This window comes from Aquarana catesbeiana, linkage group LG01 (genome assembly GCF_042186555.1).
Source record: "Aquarana catesbeiana isolate 2022-GZ linkage group LG01, ASM4218655v1, whole genome shotgun sequence".
In the NCBI taxonomy this organism is placed as follows: Eukaryota; Metazoa; Chordata; class Amphibia; order Anura; family Ranidae; genus Aquarana; species Aquarana catesbeiana.
In genome coordinates this window covers 775,494,276-775,508,373 of record NC_133324.1, presented here as the reverse complement: position 1 = coordinate 775,508,373, position 14,098 = coordinate 775,494,276, and the positions used below count along the sequence as shown (strand labels likewise).

At 47.7% G+C, this 14,098-nt stretch overlaps 1 protein-coding gene across 2 annotated transcripts in view; it reads right to left on the bottom strand.

Annotated features, from left to right (window-relative positions):
- The window catches only part of GALNT7 (polypeptide N-acetylgalactosaminyltransferase 7), a 232,865-nt gene extending 219,020 nt beyond the window's left edge, over window positions 1–13,845 (bottom strand). The window contains exons 1-2 of one of the 2 annotated variants that reach the window (XM_073606420.1): window positions 13,828–13,845; window positions 10,455–10,672 (exon numbers count right to left, since the gene is read on the bottom strand). In XM_073606420.1, the coding sequence (XP_073462521.1) occupies window positions 10,455–10,577 (123 nt within the window). In that variant the 5' untranslated portion in view covers window positions 10,578–10,672; window positions 13,828–13,845. Of the gene's footprint in view, window positions 1–10,454; window positions 10,949–13,827 lie in introns of those variants that run through there. The other variant, XM_073606424.1, reaches the window with a different exon arrangement.
- Window positions 13,846–14,098: the final 253 nt, after the last annotated feature.

The following is a 14,098-nucleotide window of genomic DNA, read 5'->3' as shown; positions in this document are numbered from 1 at the left end:
ATGCAAGTTTACCAATGCCCAAATTCAAATGATTATCAGATTCTCCTTAAAAACATCCATCTGCACAAAGATACAGGAACTTAACTACAAGATCCTGACCAAATGGTACTACACACCTCAAAGGCTACACACATATTTCCCTACTACCACAGACAAATGTTGGAGATGTCAGACAGACAAAGGGGACACTCCTCCACATTTTCTTGTCTTGCCCTCTGCTTCAGAATTTCTGGACAACAGTCCAGACAATCACTCAAAAATTCTCGGATCACACGATAAGTGATGACCCCCGCTTTCATCCTGCTCCATGCCACTACAATCCCAACACTGAGCTACAAAAAGTCGATAATACGACACCTACTGAATGCAGCTAAATCTTGCATCCCACTTATGTGGAAGAAAAGCTCAACACCAACTATAGGGTTGTGGCTATGCAGAGTGGAGGAGATCAGGAAGTTGGAGGTCTTAGTCCTAACAGCACAAAATAAACAAGAACAACACTCCAAAGCATGGATGCTCTGGAATCTGTTTATATTCTCCGATGAGAGAGTGGCTATGCTTGCCACATGGATAATAAAACACCAGAGACACAAAGATAACATACCCCCCTCACCCGGGCCAATTTTCTCACTTATACCCCCCCACCCCCTCTCCGATACTATCTCCCCCCTTTCTCCAGCCTCACTGGAACCTTTATGTCCTTTTCTTTCTAGTCGCCATGCTTCGGTATTCTTTCTCTTTCTTTTCCTCTCTCTCTTTTCTCTGGTTTTATGAGGTATTTGTATTCAGGGATTGGGCAGTACAACCACAACCACAGCCACAATATTTATTTTCTTTCCATAAATGTTTTATTGACCTGCTATGTGCCTTTGAAGGTGCCAGAAAAACGAAATATTCCAAGATTAAATTCCTTAGCACAGCCCCCTCTCCTTGCACATTATAGGCCTCTCCTCTAGAGGGAGTGCCGAATTACTCTGTGCTGGTCCAGCTCTTCTACCCCTCACCTCCCTACATAACCTTTTACACAGCAGCCTGCAGAAAGGAGGGAGTGAATGGGAATATTTTAGAGTGTCATTTGAGTGACAGCTTTGAGTTGGTGGTGCCCATCAGCAGTCTCAGTGTTTTTGGATGTCTACACAACGGAGGCTTTTGCAGGTAAATAATATGCATAAAAATGCATCAAACACGCACATAATCTTATGGGAAAATTTCTCTTTAAACTTTTAGCGACAGAGTTGCTGTAACAGCATCTATCATTCAGAACATACTGTAGCTATTTTTGCATCCACTAAGCTTTTTTCATGATATGAACAACGTCTGTGTACTTTCACTGTGTAAACCTCCTAACATTACTTTAATGCAAAATAAGAAATACAGTTTAAGGGCCCATTCACACCAGAAACTGCACATGACTGCACGTGTTTGACTGCATGTTTACATAAATTTGAAGTGTGTTTGAAGTGCGCTTGAATGCGTTTTGCGCTGCTTTTGCAGTGCATTTTTCTATATATTTTTGGGCTTGGCTTTCTTGGCTTAAAGGGGTGCGGTGCGTTTGAAGCGGGTTTGCAGGGAAAAATGCTGCGTACTCTACTTTTTTTTTTTTTTACTGCGATTATGTGAGCTATGCTCATAGGATTACTTTGATTTTGGGCTGTCTATGCAGTTGGAATACAGTTCAAAATGCATCCAACTGCATCCAGTGTGAAAGAGCCCTTAGACCTTATGCACACTGAGTGTTTGCTCAGCTCTTCTGAAAGCTTTTTCTCCTGGCAGGACAAAGGCTGCTTAAAAAATGCACCCAAAGCCACATTTTGCACACGTCTAGGCACATCCAAGCATTTGATCACTAATAAATGCTATTGGCAAGAATATCAATTTATTCTGGGCATTGGAATGAATGAACGCTCAAGTGCTAAACCAGGGATCCTCAAACTACGGCCCTCCAGCTGTTGCAGAACTACACAACCCATGAGGCATTGTAAAACTCTGACATTCACAGACATGACTAGGCATGATGGGAATTGTAGTTCCTGAACACATGGAGGGCCACAGTTTGAAGACCCCTGTGCTAAACACATCAAGCATTTAGGCGCATTTACATACAGGCAAATCAAATCGTTTTTTTCTACGAAGATCTGCTTTAATAAGTACAGTCTGGAGGAAATAGGGAAAGGGGAGACATGATTGAAACAATACATTAGTTAGAATCCTATATCATTCCTCTCCCAAAACTCCAGCAACTGTTTTGTTTTTTGTTTTTTCAAAACTCCAGCAACTCTTTTTTTTCCCCAGACCTTTACAGAGTGTTAAAAGAAGAAGGGATGCTACGCTGCGATAAACATCACCCTGTCCCAACTTTTTTGAGAAGTGTTGCTGCCAACATTTTCAAAATGACCTTCTTTTTTTCTCAAAATACATTTTCTCAGTTTAAACATTTGATAAGTTTTCTATTTTCTATTGCAATGAAAATATGGGTTTATGAGATTAGCAAATCATTGCAATCTTCTATTATGTATATTTTACAGTGTCCCAATTGTTTTGGAATTGGGGTTCTACGTTAAAGTAAAATGAATGATGCATTCTTATAGAAATATACTGGAACTTGCTGTACAAGTTATATTCTGAGCCAAAAGCTTTGTATTCTAATAAATGGGTGCTAAATGTTTAGTCCAATTTAACCCAGCCAGCCTTGTTCTTTTCAACTACTTGGACTGCTAGAAGCATGTTGGCACATGTCCCTCATTTCCACTTTGTAAAACTATGATTCATTTACAATTTGCCACGCTTATTAAAATGCACATCGTACGCGGGCCAGCGTACTCAAATCTCCATGGCTTCATATAAACATAACTAAACATCAAAGGACTTACAATTGCTTACAATGCTCACTATTTGTTCATATGGTTTAAATCTCATTAAAACTAAATCTGATAACTCTAAAGCCCGAGACATCAGAATCTTTTGTAGAGTGTCTTTATCCTTGCTGTTAGTATTGTAAAACAGCACTTCGGAGCAGTCCACCTGACACCTCACTTAGGACACAACTGTACCATCACAACATATTTACTGCATTGAATTAACAAATGTATATTTGTAAAGCCTAACTCTGGGCACCAGAAAAAAAATAAAAGTGAGGCCCCCCAACACTGCAAGAGTTAAATGCTTGTTAAGTCCAGAGCTTACCTTATTCCTCATTCCAGAAGGCTCCCTCCACCTGTGTGACTGATCCCCAAAATCCTCTTCTCTAGGATGCTCCAGGGAAAAGTTACACTCTGATGCCATCATATACAATGCAATAACCCTGCATGGTATTTGAGAACGGTGAGGGCCTGCCCACAACCTGGAGTGTTGGAGACAAGAGTTGAGTGCCAGCTACTGGGGGAGTGAGGATTAAGGTAAGTATTTTAGGGTAATCCTCTACCCCTATAACCCTGTATTGAATGGCAAACAGGAGACTGCAAGGGGAAAATCTATGGAATTCTGAGAGTTCAAATTTTAAGTGCAAGATAAGCCGCATTATGCCGTGTGCACACGATCGGTTTTGCCGTTGGAATAAACTCCGAAGGTTTCTCTGATGGAACTCCTACGGAATTCCGCTCAAGCGGTCTTGCATACACATGATCACACCAAAGTCCGACCGTCCAGAACGTGGTGATGTACAACACGTACGACGGGACTAAAAAAAAGGAAGTTCAATAGCCAGTAGCCAATAGCTTCTGTCTCGTACTTGCTTCAGAGCATGCGTCGTTTTTGGTCCGTCGGAACAGCATATAGACGAGCGGGTTTCCCGATAGGAATTGGTTCCGTCAGAAATATTTAGAACATGTTCTATTTCAAGGTCATTCAGAATTTTCAAAAAAAAAAAAAAAAAAAAAGGCATACACACAATCGGAATAGATGATGAAAAGCTTCTGTCTGACTTTTTCTGTCGGACATTCCGCTCGTGTGTATGCGGCTTTAGTCTAACTATCCTTAAAGGGTAAGTTCATCTTTACAGAAAATATGTAAGGTGAACTTACACTGGACCCCTCCCCATCCAACCCCCCACCCCCGCTGACCTTGAGTGCTGCAATCTTCCGCTGTGACACATCGTATAGCCGCTTTACCGGTCTGGGGATATGAAATCCCTGTGGCTTAATCTCCTAAACTTACCTCATAAAAGGTATGTATAGGAGGCATTCTAATCGGTCGGCACTGACCAATCAGAACCGGCGTAGTCTGTCCTGTCAGTGGGGGAGAAGAGGAGAGAAAGCCATGGGGATTTCAAATCCCCGGATCGGTAAAGCAGCTATACGATGTGTCACAGCAGGAGATCATGGCACTCAAGGCCAGAGGGACCGGGGGGATGGGGAGAGAGAGGTCCTGTAAAAGGTGAATTTACACTTTAAAAATGCTTCCTCTCACCTACCCCTATGTATCCTGTCTAACCGGTACTTATTTTTAATCTGCTCTGGTCCAGTCACTTGATCCCACATGTTCCACGCCCCTGTATCATTAAGTGGCTGATGCAGGGGAGAGGAGGGAGCACCAACAATGGCTGGGTCATGGCAGTCTATGGGTAACATCATGGCTCACGGAATTCCCAGCTGTTGTCCAGCGAGTTGGAGCTGAGGTAGCACCAAAGTATATATCACCGTGGATCATCAAAATCAACATCCAAGCATCTATTTTAAAAAGTCCCATCACAGCAGTAAGGTGCAAAGTTTCGGGGACACACAGGACCCCTTCATCAGGCATGACATCACTGTGCCATATACCTGACAAAGGAGTTCTGTGTAGCCAAGACACATTGCACCTTGCCTCTGATGTGACCTTTTCAAATTAATTTTTGAACGTTGATTTTGATGATCCACGGTGTGCTGGAAATATATACTTTGGTCTATGGTGTCACCAGTCCCCAGATGGCATCTGCTGCAGCATCTGCTTTCTCTATGGCCCTTTCCATGAACATGTGCAATAGGATCATTGCATGTTTTTACTGGAGCAGATTAAAAATAGGCAAGTACACAAATCTTTTTTTATATCGGTTTGGCAGATACGTAGGAAGGGGGGGGGGGGGGGCATTTTTAATAACAGTTAGGCAGCCAAAAGAGGATTTGATTTTAACAAAATCACTTGACTGCCCTCAGCAGGACACAATGATGATCGCTAGCGGCTATAGCCACCGGCAGTAATCACATATAAAAAACTGACAAGCTGGTTGTACCTAAGTTGATCTATGAATTGATGGATCGACCTGGGTACACTTAGCCTGTCCATACATGGTTCGACTCTCTGCTGGTCCCTGCTGAACTGGCAGAAATTCAAAATTTCGATCCATGTACGGCTTTGGACTTAAAGAGGAACTGCAGTCTGCTCACATAATTTGTAATAAAAAAATCTTTGCCATTCTGAAGCTTCCCTCCAACCACTTTGCATATTATTTTATATATACTGTGATTCTGTACTTGCCAAATATGCTGTAGAAATCTCCCTCTACTAAGTCTGGCTGCAACCATTTTAACTTTGGGCAGCTGAAGCTGCTGCCTGTTCACTTCCTGGATTTACACAGACACACACCTCCACAGCTCTCATTGGCCCTCTTATGACTCATCCCCCCTCCCTTCATGGCAAACTCGATAGATAGATAGATAGATAGATAGATAGATAGATAGATAGATAGATAGATAGATAGATGTCATAAGCCTAGGCTAATGACCAGACAAGAAGCAAGAAGTGGGCGGTATAAGGTATTTACTGGCAGGAAAAAAATGTTTTACTATCCAAAGTTAAAACAACAAGGGCAGAGGATTTACTAGATGCAAAGTTGAAAAAAGTGACTGAAGGTCTACTTTAAGGGTTTTCTTCTACTTAAAACTTTTTTCATGTATGGACAACTTCCATCACAAAGACATAATGACATAAACAGATTGTAATAAATGTAAAGGGGATCTAATTTGGAAGCTGGTCTGTTTTCAAAAATCACACACAGAGTTCCAGGATCAAATACATTTGCTGACTACACATGAAATACAATCTGCAAGAAATTCCAACATTTGAAAGTCATTTCCCATGACACAGAAACCTGGCTAATACATCACACACATATCATATACACAATATCATAGTATATATATATATATATATATATATATATATATATATATATATATATATATATATATATATACACACACATACATACACATATACTAGAGGTTGCCCTGGCCTCACTGCAGTGAGAGCACTGTTAAACTGATGTACACCAACTCCACCAATTTAAAGCATCAGCAGTTTTTTTTGTATTCCTATCAGGCTGGGTTCACTCCAATTCGCATATCAGGAGAATATGACCGGCTCTCTATGGAGCCAGTTCACATGTCTGCAGAGCGCACTACACAGAAACGCTGTGCGTCTTTGCCTCCGTTTCAGGGCCGAATTCAGGCAAAGATTCTGCCCTGATTCATCCCTGAAATGGAGAACAGGGACAGACAGCGTTGCTGTGCGATCCACGGCCGGTTTAGGTGCGAACTGAGCCTCATGGGGGCAAATTAATGCAGAACTTTACCAATAACAACCTAAAAATAATGTTGTTTAGCAAGGACCATGCATTCCACACGAATAATTGTGCTACCAAAATGAGTTTGTTTTGTAAATTGCCTCCAGCATTGGCCCTGTTTCTTCTTGCTGGAGGCTGCCATTTTGCTGAAGCCCAGAGCCCCTGAGCAGCAGTAAATGTTTAGGCTGTCGGCAGATAAGACTCTACAAATTCAGCACAGTGCCTAAAAATAGAGAGCAACTGAGCATGAGCAGAATAGGGTGAGACGGTGTATTACTGGATTTTAAACAGTATAGACACACATTTTTTTAAAAATGATATAGCTATACCGGCAGAATAGGTCAGTCTGAAGAGATCTAGAAAATTTTCTGACTATAATTAGACCACCTAATAATATAATTAGTAGACCACATTCTTTATTCCTTCATATGAAAACTCTACAACCAATATGGTTAAGGGTAACCTGAGACCTGAAAAAACTCTATTCAAGGGTTCCTTCATGGTGAAAAGGCTCAGGGAGGTTGTAGGTACTCTCAGATCTTCCAGAGGAGAACAGAAGTAGTCAGTCATTTTATTAAACTGAGGTTCCACATCCCAATTTATTACTTGTGTTCCCCTCTGGAAGTACTAGGAGTGCTGGCTGTTTCCATTATTATATGGCCTAATTGTGGAACACCAAGGCAGTTTGTTTGTTCCTCCTTGGTGCGCACACTCGAAACTAAAGCTGGCCATACACAGCTCAGTTTTTTTTGCTCAGCCAAACATTGCATTGATTCCTCCACTGTCAAAATACACAGATCAGTGCTACAGAACAGAAGCCATCCATAGATCAACTTCTGTTCAACTGCAGTGGCCACACATGGGTCAAAATGTGGCCAATCCCTGCTGAACCAGACAAATTTCCATCCATCTGTGGCCAGCTTAAAGGAGAAGTTCAGCCGAATTTCCATCCATATGGTATGGCCAGCTTAAAGGAGAAGTTCAGCTGAATTTCCATCCATCTATTCCATCCATCTATGGTATGGCCAGCTTAAAGGAGAAGTTCAGTTGAATTTCCATCCATCTATGGCCAGCTTAAAAGACAAGTTCAGCCGAATTTCCATCCATCTATGGCCAGCTTAAGGCTCGGTTCACACTGTCACGACTTGGAATACAACTTGTAGGACCCCAAGTCGCATGACATGTGAAATCCCATGTCAGTCAATGAGAGCTGTCTTAAAGCGGGGGTCCACCTATCTATCGTTTTTTTTTTTTTGGAGTTCATTCACAAACTTTTCTTCTCATGAATATCTACTCACATGTTCTGTGTAATAAGTCCGCCTGTGTCCGATTTCGTTGTAAAGAATAACTTATAAAATTCATTGAAGGCGGTTTCCATCTTCATTGTGGGCATTTGAAGCCCACAAGCATGTATTTCCTGGATGCGGTGAATGCTGTGCTCCCAGCATTCACCGAGATGTTGTGATGATGCTGTTGCACAATGCATGCTGGGAAGCCTGAGACTAGCTCCCAGGGGACTGTGGGAGGTCTGGGAGAGGCTAGAAACACGCCTACTCCCATGGGAGGAAAACCAGGAAGTGCTAAGATTAGAAAAAAAAAAAAGGTAATTATGGCGATTTAAATTTTTTTACACAGCATGTCAGCATCTAGGCAAGGAAGAGAATGCATAGAGATAATGTTCAAAATTTGGGTGGAACCCCGCTTTAACTAGCACCACTGACTTTAGAAAAGAACCCTGTACTTCTTGAAGGTAACTTCTATCCGACTTGTGCCCAAAGGCTTTAATGGAAGTCGCGTCCAAGTTGGATCCTGTGATTTGGATGCGACATTACAGGAAAATTACCCAGGCATTCCCTGCACTGTAACCCTTCCCACAGATCAGGCAAGAAAGTTGCTTCAAAGTAGTACTCAAGTCGTATCAAATCGCCAAGAATTTGCCTGGCAAAGTTTTGACTTTCAGGTCACAGTAGTGTGAACCGAGCCTAACACCAGGTGCAATAAAAAAGTGAGCCCAGAAGAAAAGTGCACAGGGTGTACACACAGGGGTTGATTTACGAAAGGCAAATAGTCTGTGCACTGCAAGTGCAGTTGCTTAAGATCTGAGGGGAACATGCAAGGAAAATTTAAAAAAAAAAACAGAATTTTTGCTTGCACATGATTGGATGATAGAAATCAGCAGAGCTTCCCCTCATTTCAGATCTGGTGCAAATGCACTTGCGGTGCACAGTATATTTGCCTTTAGTAAATCAACCTCCCTGTCTTCCTCAGAAAAGAAAGAACCCAGCCCTGATCCCATGGGGTGCAAGCCTCCTGACTGGGGTACATATAGTCCACCCGACTGAAACCAGGCAGACCCCATTTCTTTGGGGGACCTGCTAAACAAGCTGAATTTACATCCATCTATGGCCAACCTAACACCAGGTGCACTAAAAACGTGAGCACAGGGTGTACACATGGCCCTCCTCAGACGAGCAAGGACCCGGCTCTGATCCCCCGAGGTGCAAACCTCCTGACAGGGACTGGGGTATGCGTGGTCCTTCTGTGCGGTCCACCTGACCGAAACCAGGCAGACCACATTCATCAGGGGACCTGCTGAGGTAAGGTCCAGCCACGCAATATGTGGAAGACCCTGACCATTAAAGTGTTTGTTACCCCCAACACCTCATATTCCTGATATGTGCCTGCTATGAGAAAGTATCCTGTTCCCTTTGTATTGTTTCCTTTATGTGAAATCCCTGGTATTCTTGCTAGTCCCCTTGCTTTAGAAACTGACCACACTAACCAGGAGAGCACACCGTGGTAGGTTCTCTAGCTGTGCTGGGAACTGAGTGTGCTCTCTCCAATGATCAGGCTTGTCCTGACATCCCCCCACCCCTGCTGCACAGCCATTCACTTGGAAGCTCAGTGTGCTGCTGCTTCTCCCCCTCCCCCAGCTCTTATGCAGCTGAGAACAGATGGAATGTGATCACTTATAAAAAAGGGAAAAAAAAGTATTTATAATGTAATTTTATATCTATACAAAAAACTGGTTTTCCTTTCATTTGTATTTTAAACTGAATGGGTTGTTTTACAAGGTGATTGTTTAGACAGAGTGCTGGTAGCCCCATTCTACACATGTGGGTGACCTAACCCTAAGCTGACCCCGGAGGAGGAGGAGGAGTTTGCACTGAATTTTTATCCAATCAGTATGAAGAGTAGTGGAGCCCCTGGGGACGTGTCGTACACCAAGCATGGTGACAAAGCCCACTTCCTTCTATGGTATAACAAAGCACGAGAAGTGACTGGAACTGTACTGTACACATGGAGAAATGTAGGTGACCCGGGGTCACCCCTACTTCCCTCCATTCCTGTCACCAATGTCATGGCGGAGGAATACACAGCTTGACGGGTCACAGCACTTCCCATAGAGGTCTGTGGGCGGAGCGATACCCAGAGGAATGTAGGAAGAAGTCCCCCGTGTCAGGGGAAGCAGTGTCCCCCCCTCCCCATGTCATGTGACCTCCATGGCTGAGGGTCACTAATTACCCAGAACCCCACGGGGCAACCATGCCTGCACGCGCCTCCTCGAAGAGCCGGGAGGAGGGGGTGACGCCGCCCCGTGGAGGATGCTGCGCAATGCGCCGCTGTGCTCCCGGCATGAAACTCAATTAAGGCGATTAGAGAAATTAATTAATCCACCTTCACAGAGAGAGGGGCCCGGCCTGACGAGAACCGAGAGCGGCGGCGGCCCCCCTTCCTGGGAACGGAGGAGGAGGCGGGGGGGGACACTAGTTCCTGGCACGGCAGAGCTAGGGGGGCCCCGGAGGGGGAGAACTACAAGAGGCAGCACGGACACTCCGGGTACTTGCGGTTCCTCCGCCGCTGGAGGGCCGCAGGTAACCGAGTACAACGAGAGGACACAGCAGGCTTTACTCACCCGGGGGAGATGGGGCTGCGGCTCGATCCGACCAGAGGAGAGCGACGACCACAAGATGAGCAGAGCCAGGAAAGTGGCCAGGACCAGCAGACTGCGCAGGAGGAAGCCCGGCTTCAGCCTCATCGTCACCACCCAAGTGTACCGAGGAGCAAAGTCCGGGGAGTGCTGATCGGCTGCTCGCTACACCCGCACTGATCGGCTGCTGTGTGCACGCTGACCTGATACAGGGAGAGAGAGAGAGACTACTCCTCATCCACTGACATGATCCACAACACTGACACTTCCTCACACCGACCGGGACCAATCAGCCGCACTCTGCACACAACTTGTCACCGGATCTCATCCACTATCACCCCGATCACTGCAATCACACAGCTACTAACACCCTGCCTGCTACTGATCAGGACTGTGTGTGTGTCCCCACTACAAACCCTTCCCTGATCCTTCATACACACAGGTGTGAGCCTCCTCTCACTCCTCCCTCCCCCCTCATCACTGTCCCTAGATCCTTCCCTCCCTCTCTGATCACTGTCACTGGATCCCATTCCTTTCCCCCTGATCACTGTCACTGGATCCCATTCCTTTCCCCCTGATCACTGTCACTGGATCCCATTCCTTTCCCCCTGATCACTGTCACTGGATCCCATTCCTTTCCCCCTGATCACTGTCACTGGATCCCATTCCTTTCCCCCTGATCACTGTCACTGGATCCCATTCCTTTCCCCCTGATCACTGTCACTGGATCCCATTCCTTTCCCCCTGATCACTGTCACTGGATCCCATTCCTTTCCCCCTGATCACTGTCACTGGATCCCATTCCTTTCCCCCTGATCACTGTCACTGGATCCCATTCCTTTCCCCCTGATCACTGTCACTGGATCCCATTCCTTTCCCCCTGATCACTGTCACTGGATCCCATTCCTTTCCCCCTGATCACTGTCACTGGATCCCATTCCTTTCCCCCTGATCACTGTCACTGGATCCCATTCCTTTCCCCCTGATCACTGTCACTGGATCCCATTCCTTTCCCCCTGATCACTGTCACTGGATCCCATTCCTTTCCCCCTGATCACTGTCACTGGATCCCATGCCTTTCCCCCTGATCACTGTCACTGGATCCCATACCTTTCCCCCTGATCACTGTCACTGGATCCCATGCCTTTCCCCCTGATCACTGTCACTGGATCCCATGCCTTTCCTCCGATCACTGTCACTGGATCCCATTCCTTTCCCCCTGATCACTGTCACTGGATCCCATGCCTTTCCCCCTGATCACTGTCACTGGATCCCATTCCTTTCCCCCTGATCACTGTCACTGGATCCCATTCCTTTCCCCCTGATCACTGTCACTGGATCCCATTCCTTTCCCCTGATCACTCTCACTGGATCCCATTCCTTCCCCCTGATCACTCTCACTGGATCCCATTCCTTCCCCCTGATCACTCTCACTGGATCCCATTCCTTCCCCCTGATCACTCTCACTGGATCCCATTCCTTCCCCCTGATCACTCTCACTGGATCCCATTCCTCCCCCCTGATCACTCTCACTGGATCCCATTCCTCCCCCCTGATCACTCTCACTGGATCCCATTCCTCCCCCCTGATCACTTTCACTGGATCCCATTCCTCCCCCCTGATCACTGTCACTGGATCCCATTCCTCCCCCCTGATCACTGTCACTGGATCCTATTCCTCCCCCCTGATCACTGTCACTGGATCCTATTCCTCCCCCCTGATCACTGTCACTGGATCCCATTCCTCCCCCCTGGTCACTTACCTCCACCCCCACCCCCGATCGCTGTCCCTGGATCCTAACCCCCCCCCCAATCTTTTTTCCTTGGTTCTTTACCTCCCCCCTAATCTTTGTCCCTGGCTCCTTACCTCCCCCCTGATCCCAGGACCCCTTCCCCCCCTCACCACGGTCACTGTGCCTGGATCCTAACCCCACCCCGGTCGCTGTCCCTGGATCCTAACCCCACCCCGGTCACTGTGCCTGGATCCTAACCCCACCCCAGTCGCTGTGCCTGGATCCTTACCTCCCTCCCCCGATTGCTGTCCCTGGATCCTTACCCCCCCCAGTCGCTATGCCTGGATCCTTACCTTCCTGCCCCGATCGCTGTCCCTAAATCCTCACCTTCCTGCCCCGATCGCTGTTCCTGGATCCTTACCTCCCCCCGCCCCCCAGTCGCTGTGCCTGGATCCTTAACTCCCCCCCAGGTCGCTGTCCCTGGCTCCTTACCTCCCCTCCGATCCCTGGCTCCTTACCTCCCCCCCCCGATCCCTGGCTCCTTACCTCCCCCCCCGATCCCTGGCTCCTTACCTCCCCCCCCCGATCCCTGGCTCCTTACCTCCCCCCCCCCGATCCCTGGCTCCTTACCTCCCCCCCCCCGATCCCTGGCTCCTTACCTCCCCCCCCCCGATCCCTGGCTCCTTACCTCCCCCCCCCGATCCCTGGCTCCTTACCTCCCCCCCCCATCTCTGTCCCTGGCTCCTTACCTCCCCCCCCCGATCCCTGTCCCTGGCTCCTTACCTCCCCCCCTGATCCCTGTCCCCTTACCTCCCCCCCTGATCCCTGACTCCTTACCTCCCCTCCCCCCCTGATCCCTGGCTCCTTACCTCCCCTCCCCCCCTGATCCCTGGCTCCTTACCTCCCCCCCCCCCGATCCCTGGCTCCTTACCTCCCCCCCCCCTGATCCCTGGCTCCTTACCTCCCCCCCCCCCCGATCCCTGGCTCCTTACCTCCCCGCCGATCCCTGTCCCTGGCTCCTTACCTCCCCCCCCCGATCCCTGTCCCTGGCTCCTTACCTCCCCCCCCCGATCCCTGTCCCTGGCTCCCTACCTCCCCCCCCGATCCCTGTCTCCTTACCTCCCCCCCGATTGCTGTCCCTGGCTTCTTACCTCCCCCCCAATCCCTGTGCCTGGATCCTTACCTCCTCCCTAAGCTTTGTCCCTGGCTCCTTGCCTCCCCCCGATCCCTGTCCCTAAATCCTCACCTCCCTGCCCCGATCGCTGTTCCTGGATCCTTACCTCCCCCCCCGCCCCCCAGTCGATGTGCCTGGATCCTTAACTCCCCCCCAGGTCGCTGTCCCTGGCTCCTTACCTCCCCCCCCGATCCCTGGCTCATTACCTCCCCCCCCGATCCCTGGCTCCTTACCTCCCCCCCGATCCCTGTCCCTGGCTCCTTACCTCCCCCCCCGATCCCTGTCTCCTTACCTCCCCCCCCGATTGCTGTCCTTGGCTTCTTACCTCCCCCCCGATCCCTGTCCCTGGATCCTTCCTTCCCCCCTAAGCTTTGTCCCTGGCTCCTTGCCTCCCCCCGATCCCTGTCCCTGGATCCTTACCTCCCCCCTAATCTTTGTCCCTGGCTCCTTACCTCCCCCCTGATTGCTGTCCCTGGATCCTGCTTCTGCTAGACACATAACTTTTCTGCTGTTCTTCCAAGGTATGACTGGCTGCTGTCACTTGCACAGGATGTGTCTCCTACACCTACCTAGATTTATCATTTAATCACAACTCCCACCCTCCTACTCCTCCCACCCTTCCCTCTTCATCTGTCTTTGCTTTTCAGTTTTAATTCATTCCAGCATTTTCTTGGACACTGATCATTGTCCCTGCAGTGCTTATTGAATGACTTCTGATTTTTA